Genomic DNA, 12,602 nt, shown 5'->3' with positions numbered 1-12,602 from the left:
AAACCAGCTAGGGCAATGAAAAAAATATTTATATATATTTTTAAATATATATATTTTAAAAAGGTTCGTTTCATTTCCCTCCCACACTGCATCCACATAAGTATCGCCCTCCAATCAACCGAGAAACGCGATGAATTCGCGGCTTCCGCTTTTACCCCCCCCCACCCCCCCCCGAGGTCACACCGCTTGGGCGAGAACAGAGGCTCGAGGAGACACAACGGCTCTGCAGAGTCTGACAGGAAAATACTGTCGACGGGTTTATTTCGCCGAAGGAGCAACTGGCTATTTACAGATCAGCAGACCTCCGAGGACGGGCGTGCACGCGGCGTGTCCGTCGCCGCTGCGCGTCGGAACGCCGTTTGCTTAAGGCACGTGTGGGCCGCCAGACGGACACGGAGCGCTCTGGCCTGGTGACGGGTTCGTTTCGCTTTTGTTCCTAAAAACGCGTGAGCACCAAAGTTGTCAAAGAACACTTGATAGTTTAGTAAAAAAAAAACAAAATAAAAAAAAAAACAACCCAAAAAACGGTAAGGAATGTAGGAAGAAGGGGGAGGGGGGCGCATTTTCGGGAGGAAAATCTTTGGAGTTCGGTTTACTGCAAACAACACCCACTGAACACGTCCAGATCCGCATCAACATTAGGTCGCCCGGCAGGGAAGGAAGAACCGGCAGCGCGCTTCACAACGAGCATCAAATAAATTAAAGGTGCTTCGGAGACGAAAGGGAAAAGACGGGGATTAAAGAGTGAAACAGCCGTCCCCACCGAAGGGACACAGACAGGAGATGGAGGGAACAAAAGCAAATACAATTTCACCCCCCCCACACACACACACCCCCCCTTTCATCGGGGAGGTTCTGTTTCCGTTTTCGCGGGCGTACATGGATGTGCCGCCGTCCTTCTCTGCCATCCTAAAGACGGGTAGTTTGGACCTGGCTGGTGTGGCTCAGTGGATCGAGCGTCCGGCGGCCTGCGGACCAAAGGGTCCTGGGTTCGATTCCGGTCAAGGGCGTGTGCCTTGGTGGCAGGCTGCTCCCAGGCCCCGGGCCCCGGTGGGGGCGTGTGCAGGAGGCAACCGATTGATGTGTGTCTCGCACATCGACGTTTCTCTCTGTCTTTCTCTCTCTCCTCCACTCCCCCTAAAAAAAAAAAAAAAAATCAATGGAAAAACATCCTCAGGTTAAGGATTAAAAGAAAAAAAAAATTAATATTTTATTCTTTGAAGAGAAGGACCAGGGAGAGAGGAAATGCCAGATCCTTCTTGGGTTTTCACACCAGATCCACGGAGGCCACACGGATGGCAAGAACAGCCCTGCTCTCTCTCTCGGCGTCTCCCTCGCTCCCTCTGCCGAGAAACCCCACGTGACCGCGGGGAGCAGGAGGGCGCGGGGGACGGCTCTTCTGGGGACCACGACGACACAGACGACGATCGCCGCGTTTCCTTATCCCGCGATCGACCGGAACCCAAAGCGGCTTTCAACACATCGCCGCCGCCGCCGCCGCCGCGGCAGAGACAGACAGGTAGACGCTGTGTGGTGGGGACAGTTACGACAAAAACAGTGAACAAAACCGCGTTTTGTGACAATAATACTTTGTCGCGAAGGGGCCTGGGGGGAAAGAGAACCAATAGAACAACAACAAGAATGTTTCATTCATTCATCATCGGGGACATTTCAAGTCGTGAAGAACAGCGGATTCCGCTATACAGCGTGTCCGGCGAGGAGAAAAACATGTCTGAAGCATCCCATGTTTGTTCCCAGCGCGGGGGGGGGAAAAAAAAAAAAGCTCCATCTTCAACAAAGAGTGCCGGGTATAGGTCCGAAAGGTCACGTGGAACATAGATCCTGATGCAATAGACGTGCAAAAACGGGATCGGTACCAAAAAAACAAAAAACAAAAAAAAAACAAAAACCAAAAACAATTTCTGGAAAAATAAATTAGAGAATTAAAAAAGGTCTTGGCCCAGCCCGGGGGGGGGGGGGGGGGGGGGCCGGACGTCAGGCTGTCCTGGCCGAGCCGTTGGTGTGGCCGCCCTTGCTGTACCCCGGCTCGTTCTTCTCCAGCCACATCTCGGCCAGCTGCTGCGCGGACCCGTAGGTGGCCGCCTTGGAGCCCAGGCACATCTTGTACTGCCTGGGGTCCAGGTTGGGGTCGCAGAACACGGGGTGATGCACGTGGACCACCCCGACCTCCTGGCTGCGGAAGGGCCGGAGGCCGGCCCGCACCACCTTGTTGAAGAGGTCCACGTCCTCCAGGCCCCAGCCCTGGATGGACACGTCGAAGCCGCCGGCGCGGACCAGGTCGCCCTTGTAGATGCAGGTGACGCCGAACCCGTAGTTCCTCCAGAAGCCCGCCTTGCGCGTCAGGGCGAAGTGGCCGTCGCCGCCGCCGCCGCCGGGGGCCTTGCCGCCGTACACGATCTTGGGGTCGTACTGGCTGAAGATGATGGGGAAGTAGACCTGCCGGCCCGGCGCCGCGTTGGCCCGGCACCGCTGCAGGAAGTCCGCCGTGAACACGAGGTCCACGTCGCAGAAGAAGAGCAGCGAGTCGTTGCGGAACTGCGAGGACCCCACCTCGAGGGCCAGGGCCCGCGAGAACGCGCCGGACACGGGCAGGATCTGCATGTCGGCCTTGGGGTAGCGCAGGCGGTAGTCCCGCATCAGCTCCACCTGCTTGGCCTTGTCCGGGTTCGAGTCCGAGTTGAAAAGCAGCAGCACCAGCTTGACGTTCTGGCCGGGCGCCAGGCACGTCTTCTCGAAGTTGCCCATGAACCGGGCGAACATGTCGAAGCGGCCCGACAGCGGGACCAGGACGTTGACCTTGGTCTCCCCGGGCTCCCTGCGCTCGCCGCGGGCGCCGGGCAGCGGGAACGGGACCAGCCTCCGGAGCGAGTTGGACAGGAAGGACAGCGAGCCCGCCTCCTGGTTCATCTGGTCCGCCAGCGCCTCGGCGTCCAGCTCCTCGTGCTCGGCGAACTGGATCCTGCTGAAGCTCTGCTGCAGGTAGGCGTGCCTCCGCACCGGCACCGTCACCTTCTTGCCCTTGTGCCGCTTGTACAGCAGCAGCAGGTCCAGGATGTACTCGGCGCCGTACGTGGGGTTGACGCGCCGGTAGCCGTACTGGATCTCCTTGAAGTCGATGACGCGGCCCCGGGCCTTGGCGTTGGCGTTGATCATCTCCATGACCTGCATGACGATGTCGTCCAGGGCCTCCCGCTGCGCCGAGTCCATCCCCCGCCGGGGGGGCTGGCCGTCGGCGGCCGAGTACAGGTGCCGGCCCGTCAGGAACTCCCACTCCAGGATCTCCTCGCGCTGGCGGGGCTGGAAGCGGGTGAAGGACGGGGGCGCGCCCAGCTGCAGGTCGTCCTTGTGCGTCTCGCCGCCGCCGTAGCGGCCCATGAGCACGATCTCGCGGTGCAGCTGGATGGTGCGGTGGCGCAGCGCGGCGATGCGGCCGCTCAGCACGTAGCTGTGCAGGCGGTACTGGTAGGGCGGGCTCTTGTTGGGGTGCAGCGTGATGGCGCGGTGGATCTTGCTGTTGTGCAGGTCCCGGATGTAGCCCTTTTTGTTCTGCTCGTAGTTCTCGTAGAACAGCTGCTGCATCTGTCCGGGGGGGAGATTAAAGAGAAAAAAAAAGGCGGCGTTTTTAGTGCGCGGGGACCGAGCGCCCCCCTACTTCTCTTTGTCACGCGTACTTTTTTTTTTTTTTTTTTTAGGGTTTCAGGGCCAGGGCCAGGGTCTAGGGTGATGGGATTATGTTGATGGGTTTAGGGTGATGGGATTAGGTTAGGGTTAGGGTTAGGGTCAGGGTGTTAGGGTCAGGGCCAGGTCCAGCGTTTAGGGGTCAGGGTCATTAGGGTCAGGGTTATTAGGGTCAGGGTCAGGGATATTAGGGTCAGGGTTTAGGGTGATGGGATTAGCTTGATGGGTTCAGGGTGATGGGATTAGTTTGATGGGTTTAGGGTGATGGGATTAGGCTGATGGGTTTATGTTGATGGGATTAGGTTAGGGTTATGGTTAGGGTCAGGGTCAGGGTTAGGGCCAGGGCCAGGGTTTAGGGTTTAGGGGTCAGGGTCAGGGTTATTAGGGTCAGGGTCAAGGTTATTAGGGTCAGGGTTTAGGGCCAGGGCCAGGGTTTAGGGTTTAGGGTTAGGGTGTACGCATACGTTTTTTAAAAATTTAAATTCTTTATTGTTTAAAGTATTGCATTTCTCCTTTTCCCCCATGTCATGCATACTCTTTTTAAAACAAAACAAAACATTTTATTGATTTTTTACAGAAAGGAAGGGAGAGGAATAGAGAGAAACATCGATCAGCTGCCTCCTGCACACCTCCTACTGGGGATGTGCCCGCAACCAAGGTGCATGCCCTTGACCGGAATCGAACCCGGGACCCTTCAGTCCGCAGGCCAACGCTCTATCCACTGAGCCAAACCGGTTTCGGCTCATGCATACTTTTTGTTTGTTTGTTTTGTTCTGTTAATCCTCATCTGAGGATCTTTTTTTTCCCCAATGATTTTTAGAGGGAGGGAAGAGGTGGAGAGACAGAGAGAGAGAAACACTGATGTGAGAGAGAGAGACACATCGATTGGTTGCCTCCCACACGCGCCCCGACCAGGGCCAGGGATCAAAGCTGCAACCCAGGTACGTGCCCTCAACCGGGAATTGAACCCGTGACCCATCGGAACACAGGCTGACACGGTAACCACTGAGCCCCACCAGACGGTTCTACCTGCCTACTTAAAAAAAAAAAAAAAAAAATCCGAAACCTTTCTAGATGAGCCCTAGCGTACCAAAGGCCTGGGGTAAGACTGCTCGACAGCAGCCCAAGGAAGATAGAGGGATTCAAAACTATAAACCGTGTACAGAAACGGGGCTTCCTCACAGACCGGGACGCGCCAGTGGAATTCTGCAGAGAGAAGGACGGGGAGGTTTTCCCAGGAAGCAGCAGCGGTAACGTGACACCCCGAGGCCGGCGCGGCTCCGTGGCTGAGCATCGACCTAGGAACCAGGAGGTCACCGGTTCGATTCCCGGTCAGGGCACAGGCCCGGGTTGTGGGCTCCATCCCCAGTGTGGGGTGTGCAGGAGGCAGCCTATCCATGACTCTCTCATCGTGGATGTCTCTCCCCCCCTCTGAATAAAAATATGTTAAAAAAAACACACACACACAAAACAACACAAAAAACCAGGCCAAGCCCACAGGCATAAAGTGGGCTGACCCCGGCTCGCAGGACGCAGGGCCCCCCGATGAGGTCTCTGCCAATTCGCTTCCTGTGGGCGCTGCCCATGGCCAGCCAGCACGTTCAAGGAGAAGCTGCTTTGTGCTGCAAAGACTCCACTCACAGAGTCACGTTTCTTATGGGGATTACGCTGGGCCCCCCGGGGTAAGAAAGAGACCGCCTGCCTGCGTCTCCAACGGTTCGCGTCCAATCCTGGAATCTAAACGCCTTTTAGGAAAAGTCGGATCCATTTCGGAATAAATGAGGGTGACGCTTGGGGAAGTACAAATGTCAGCCCCCCCGAGGCAGCTGGACGGAGAGTGAGCCGAGGCCTGCGGGCAGCCGGAAACCGTATCTGAACCCCCACCTGTGCTCTTCACGAACGAGTGTGTGTGTGTGTGTGTGTGTGTGTGTGTGTGGTCACTTCCGCTTTCCAGACATCACCGGCTTTTTTCCCCCCATAGATAAGCAAAGGTGGCCACATTATGAAGAATGAATGCATGCAGACTTATCTTTATTTATATTTTTATAAATACATTTTTATTGATTTCAGAGAGGAAGGGAGAGGGAGAGGGAGGGAGAGAGAGAGAGAGAGACAGAGAGAGAGAGACAGAGACAGAGGGAGAGAAACATCCATGATGAGGGAGAATCATGGATCTGCTGCCTCTTGCACGCCCCCCACTGGGGATCGAGCCCACAACCCGGGCCTGTGTCCTGACCGGGAATCGAACCGTGACCTCCTGGTTCCTAGGTGGACGCTGAACCACTGAGCAGCACCTGTTCAGGGCACAGGCCCGGGTTGTGGGCTCCATCCCCAGTAGGGGCCGTGCAGGAGGCAGCCGATCCATGATTCTCTCCCATCATGGATCTCTCTCTCTCTCTGTCAACTTCCTCTCTCTCTCTCTGTCAACTTCCTCTCTCTAAAATCAATAAAATAAAAAACTATTTATTAAAAGCTAGAAACCATGACCCCACCTTTCTGAACCAGCGAGGACGCTCCGCCGCGGAGCCGATCCAGAGAAAGGTCAGAGCTGGGGAAGGAGCGGGCGGGTGCCTGTGCCATGGGCACCACACCCCCATCCCGGCGCCGGGAGCCCACACGGGGGCGGTGAGAGCCCTCGGGAACCTGTGCTTCCTGAGGAAAGCCACCCACTTGGCGATGGAGCCCGTAGTCGGGCATCCGGGCTTTGTGGGCAAGGCAGGTGGGAAACTGAGTCTCGGCAGGGCTGGGGGGGTGGAAGTGGGGGGTCTGGGGGGTGGTGGAGGTGGGGGCCCATTCCAGGGAGGGGGCAGCGGGGACTGCACGCCTCCCTCTCCACCCACTTCCTTCCCTTCCTGTGCTGCAGCCGGCAGCCGCCCCGCCCTGGCCCGGAACCAGCGCTGAGCCGGTCCAAATGCCAGCCTGGGCGTCTTTTAAAGTGGAAATGACTCAAAGGAACCCAGCAACTCCACCCCCCCCACCCCCCCCCCCGCCCCAACCCCGTGCCCTCCGGAGGCAGGAAAGCCATTCCTAGTTAGAGCGCTGCAGCCAGAAAGAGGAGGAGAGTCGACCTACGAACCAGGAGGTAACGGTTCCATTGGATTCCTGGTCAAGGGCGCGTTACAGGTTCGAGCCCCGGCCCCGGTCGGGGCGGGTACAGGAGGCGACCGATCAATAATGTCACTCTCACATCGATGTTTCTCCCTCCCCCTCCCTCCCCTCCACTCTCTCTCAGAAAAAAAAAAAAAAAAAATCAATGGGAAAACTATCCTGGGGTGAGGATGAACAACAGAAAACAATGAAGAGAGACTATCGTGTCTTCCAATAAAGACGTGGCTCTGAGGATGAAATCGGGTGTGTGTGTGTGGGGGGGATTGCATGAGCCCCGGGGAGCCTGAGACACGGCCTTTTATGAGCCTGCGCCGTCAGCATATGATTCTGGAAAGCCATCTCGTAAAACTTTGTACGTCACCACGAGGACTACTTTTAAACCTTTAAAAAAAAAAAGTATTTTACTGGTTTTTCACAGAGAGGAAGGGAGAGGGAGAGAGAGCTAGAAACATCGACGCGAGAGAAACATCAGTTTGGTGATAACTAATAAGGAATGTCCATGCTCTCTCACTCACCAGCTTAATCCCAAATGCAACCCCAGCGCTGGGGTTATGGTTAGGGTCAAGCTAGAACCTGCCTATTTTTTAAAAAATGCCCTCGGGGAAATTCCCATCTGGACTGATTTGTTAACTTTCAGACTGTATTCTGAGAATATTCCCAAGTCCTTACATCCTTCTATTTTTTTAAAAAAAATACATTTTTAGTGATTTCAGAAGGAGAGAGGGCTAGAAACATCAACGATGAGAGAGAATCACTGATTGGCTGCCTCCTGCACGCCCCCTACAGGGGACAGAGCCCCCCACAACCCGGGCATGTGCCCTGACGGGGAATGGAACTCTGACCTCCTGGTTCACAGGTCGACGCTCAACCACTGAGCCACACCGGCCGGGCTGTCTAAGTTCCTTAAACGCATTTGCTTCGAGCTGAAGTACCAGCAGCGGAAAGCGCTGGGCATGCCTTACCCTTTGGCGGTGGACATGAGTTCTTCTTCGGTTTTGGGCGTAAAAGGCGGTTTCGAGAAACTAAAAACAGACGCGGCACTGCCCAGAATAGAACCCTCTGTGACCACGAACAGCCGGGCCTGTCCCTTTCAGCCGCCTCTAGCCCGCATTCCGGCTGCATCAGCAACTGGATACGCGTGAGTCACCGGGGCGCCTGGACGCGTCGCCCGGAATGAACGAGGGCCCAGGAGGAGCGGCTCCGTTCGCACAGCGGGCACCGTGGAGCATCCGCGGTAAGCCGGGCCCGGTTCCACTACAGCCGTCCAACACTTCAGAGCCGTGATGGCGAACCTATGACACGCGTGTCAGCACTGACACGCGTAGCCATTTCTGATGACACGCGGCCGCATGCCGAGGATGAAACATTTGCTGCTCCTGAGGATGAGACATTTGCGACTAGAGTCTTGGAGTTAGTTTTTTCCTCAAAGTGACACACTACCCGAGTTATGCTCAGTTTTTTGGCGAAGTTTGACACACCAAGCTCAAAAGGTTGCCCATCACTGCTTTAGAGCATGAAAAAAACCATTTATTCACTTTAAAGTAGATTTTCACTGATTTCAGAGAGAGGAGGGGAGAGGGACGATAGATAGAAACAATGATGAGAGAGAATCATGGATCGGCTGCCTCCTGCACGCCCCACACTGGGGATCAAGCCCGCAACCCGGGCATGTGCCCTGACTGGGAATCGAACCGTGACCTCCTGGTTCATAGGTTGATGCTCAACCACTGAGCCACGCCGGCCGGGCTGAAGGTGTGGTTGTGGGAAGGGGTTCTGTTAGAATGAAAGGCTTGAATGCCTCGGCCGAGGGGACTATCCAGCCATCAATCTTGTCCTCGCTAACAAAATTGCTCCACCCTTCTATTTAGGAACGGTTCTTTTTTTTCTTGGTCCCGCATTCATTCAGAGCTTTGGGGAGGCAGAGAGGGGCCTCAGAGCGCCTGGCCTGATACTACTTCCTCCCTCGGCCCGGCCTCCTGCCTTCAGGTCCTCTGGGGGCTGATGGGATGCATTTCCCGGTGGAGGAGGAGCTCGAGGAGCTGGGTCCTCCCTGAGGCTGCGGCTGTGAGTCACCGGATGGAGGGATTACGAGGTGGGTAGTGCCGGCGGCAGGGGAGACGTGCAGACAGGCATCCCCGGCCCTGTGGTGCCGGGGCTGCGAGGGCCACATGTCCTTCCTCGAGCCACCAGACGGACAGAAGGAAAGGGAGGGAGGGAGGGAGGAAGATGGTCGCCATCCGCCTTTCCTGACTCTGAGCCCAAGAGAGAACGGGAGGTGGCCTTGGCTCCGTGGCTGAGCATCGACCTACGATCCAGGAGGTCACGGTTCGATTCCCCGTCAGGGCACTTGCCCGGGTTGGAGGCTCCATCCCCAGTGGGCTGCACGCCAGCGAAAGGCCCGTCTCCACAGCGGAGGACACGCCTGGAGGACACGCCTGGCAGCGGGGCCACCGGCTGCTCACGCAGGATCCCGTCTGCCCAGCCTGCCCCTGGGCCTGCGGGGGGCCCAATGGTCCGAGGGCATTTGTGACTCCCGGCTGCATTCCCTGACCCCAATTTAGGATTTTTTTTTTCCCGTTTTACTTGAGGGCCCCTGAAAAAACACACACAAAAACCCCCCACAAAAACTGGCCGGCACCTGTTGACAATGTCAAGGTCAAGAATGGCCGAGACAAGGTCAAGGTGAAAAGACACTTGAGAGAGACTTGTTCACGAAACAGTGCGTGTGATCCTGGCCTGCACCCCGGATCGCTCGAATGTTTAAGGGTTTTGTTTTGGGCCAGGAGGGACGTCATCAGGTGAAATATAAATAGAGCCCGGAGATTAGATACTGGTCCTGTGTCAGCATGCATTTCCGGACTGGGATTGTCACGCTGTGTTCCTGTTTTGAGGAGACAGATACACAGGGACGTATTTAGGGGCAAAAGGGGGCATTGGGCCTGGCCAGTGTGGCTCAGTGGTTGAGCGTCGACCTAGGAACCGGGAGGTCACGGTTCGATTCCCAGTCAGGGCACAGGCCCGGGTTTTGGGCTCCGTCCCCAGTAGGGGGTGTGCAGGAGGCAGGCGATCCAGGATTCTCTCTCATCATGTATGCTTTTCTCTCTCTCTCTCCCCTCCTCTCTGAAATCAATAAAAATGTATATTATGTATATATAAATATAAATAAATAAAGCAGGGGCATTGGGTCTACAACTTACGTTGCCACTTCTTCTCCAGCGGTCCAGGGAAAAGAGAGTACGCGTACAGAGAATGAGCGATGAAGCGGATGTGGTAAAGGCCCACCTTCGGGAAATGTGGGTGAAGGACACCTGGGAGTTGTCGGTCCTATTCTTGGAATGGTTCTAAGTCTAGAGCTATTTTAAAATAAGAGAATCACCCCCAAAAAGTGGTGAAAAATGACAGCGATGGTTTTTGGCGACAACCCTCTATTACTCCACAGCCGACCAATCAATCGTGGAATGATGGTCACGGATTTCCAGAAGGTCCTTTAGCCGTTCACGGGGACTTTCGGAAGTAGGAAGTAAGACGCTCTGAACCTGAAATCTGTCTCCTTGAACCTAAGCTTTCAATATTTTATACTTTGGATTTTCCTCCCTTAAATTTTTTTTTTTTTTTTTTTTATTAAAGTTACCAACATGGCAAGACCTCATTCTATTCTTAGAGGTTTCCTGGACAAAAAAAAAATCTGTTACTATTTCTGTCTCTAATTCCTCCTGTTTGCCGGCCGGGCCGTGGGCAGGACATCGATTTATTATAACCGATCATTTGCAGTGCCTCCTGGCCCCTAAATTACCACCATCCACCCTGATGATTCAGAGGGGAAGAGAGACCAGCATGTGCCGCCCAAACCAGCATGCCCTCCGGTCGGGTGAGAGGAAGCCTGGTCCCCATCGTTCCCTCATTATAAACAAAGCAGCTCTCCATCCGAATGGGATCTACAGAGCTGCCTGACAGCGCAGTGGACAGAGCGTCGGCCTGTGGGCTGAAGGGTCACGGGTTTGATTCCGGTCAAGGGCACGGACCTCGGGGTTGCGGGCTCCATCCTGGTCGGGGCTTGTGTAGGAGGCAACGAATCAATGTGTCCCTCTCACATCAATGTTTTCCTCGCTCTCATTCCCCCTCCCTCCCACTCTCCCTAAAAAAAAAAAAAGAAAAAAAAAGAAAAAATATCCTTGGGGGAAGATTATAAAAACAACACCCCCCCCCAAAAAAAAGATATCCTTTAAAAAGCCCCTCATTGAAAGAATGATGTTCCATGGGAAGCTAGCATACAATGGAAGCTAGGGAGGCAGGACAGAGAGCCGAGTTCGGCCACCTCAGTAACCTGGCGACAGAAAAGGGAGGGATAAGACACACTTTGTAACCCGTGAGGAAACGTGTGGGGATGGAGCCCGAAACCCGGGCGTGTGCCCTGGCCGGGAACCGAACCAGCAACCCTCTAGGTTCACAGGTCGACGCTCAACCGCTGAGCCGTGCCGGCCGGGCGGGCTAAAATGAATATTTTACTGAAGAAAAACAAGGACAGAGACACAAGGAAACAAAACCAAAAGCAAAGAAAGAAACCTAAAGGGGAGAAACACGTGAACAAATCCTGTGTTTCTCAGGACGGGTCCATTCCGGACAACTTTTCTTTTCTTTCTTTAATTAGCAACATCTACAGTCAGTCAAAAGGAAAATGAAAGCACGCACGCACCACCTAAGATGGCAAGGCAAGCCTTTTCTTCCACACCTCGTTTGTAGAAACAAACAAACAAAAGTCTTTGGCTGGAAGAGGAGGAAAGAGTTACACTCATATAAAACTCCAGAACGGGAGGAATTAGTATCACCAAGTGCCCGCCCCCCCCCCACCACCACCGACGTTGCCAGCAAACAACTGCATTTAACAACTGGTCACTCCAGCCCTGGCCCGTGTTGCTCAGTGGTCAGAGCGTCCGCCCTGGACGGAAGGGTCTCGGGTCCGATTCCCCGGTCAGAGCACATACGGGCTCGATCCCCAGTGTGGGGCGTGCAGGAGGCAACCGATCCATGATTCTCTCTCATCATGGAGGTTTCTCTCTCTCCCCCTCTCCCTTCCTCTCTGAAATCAATACAAATAAAAATTAAAAATAAAGTTTCTAAATAAAGAAAAAAATCGCTCTTGGGTCCTTAACACTCACCTGGGCAGGACGCACGGAATGCGTTCCTCTGCCGTAAGCTGTTGGGACCTGCACTCACAGTCTAGACGCCTAAGGCATATAAGCAGCCATAGAAGGAGTGTGTGTGTGTGGGGGGGGTGCGGGGGGCAGAGGGGATCAACCCCAGCCTCCAAGCAGATCGATTCAGCAAGTTTCCTCACGAGAACCGAGCGGAGACCTGCCCAGGCTTCGCAGTAACACAACGCGAAAAAGCGGAAGCCACCAGCCCCGAGTACAAACTGTCAGAAACGGGGGGCCCAGGCCGAGCGCATCAGCCTGGACCCAACGATCAATAAGGCAGGAAGCCCGGCCGGCGCGGCTCAGTGGCTGAGCATCAACCTAGGAACCAGGAGGTCACAGGTTCGATTCCCGGTCAGGGCACATGCCCGGGTTGCGGGCTCCATCCCCAGTAGGGGGCGTGCAGGAGGCAGCCGATCCATGATCCTCTCTCCTCATTGAAGTTTCTCTCTCTCTCCCCCCTCTCTCCCTTCCTCTCTGAAACCAATAATTTTTTTTTTTTTTTAAAGAGAGAAATGGTTGAAATAAATGGCAGGCATCAGAGAAAATGACCTTGTACACATCTCTCTCTCCCTGCGAGTGTTCACTGAGAGAGAACAGAAA

At 54.8% G+C, this 12,602-nt stretch overlaps 1 protein-coding gene across 1 annotated transcript in view; it reads right to left on the bottom strand.

Annotated features, from left to right (window-relative positions):
• Positions 1-1,974: 1,974 nt before the first annotated feature.
• The window catches only part of CHSY1 (chondroitin sulfate synthase 1), a 29,393-nt gene continuing 18,765 nt past the window's right edge, over positions 1,975-12,602 (bottom strand). Inside the window, exon 3 of the mRNA XM_028135770.2 lies at positions 1,975-3,600. Within this exon, the coding sequence (XP_027991571.2) occupies positions 1,996-3,600 (1,605 nt within the window). The 3' untranslated portion in view covers positions 1,975-1,995. The remainder of the gene's footprint in view (positions 3,601-12,602) is intronic.

This window comes from Eptesicus fuscus, chromosome 25 (assembly GCF_027574615.1).
Source record: "Eptesicus fuscus isolate TK198812 chromosome 25, DD_ASM_mEF_20220401, whole genome shotgun sequence".
Taxonomy (NCBI): Eukaryota; Metazoa; Chordata; class Mammalia; order Chiroptera; family Vespertilionidae; genus Eptesicus; species Eptesicus fuscus.
This window is presented reverse-complemented; position numbering and strand designations above follow the sequence as displayed.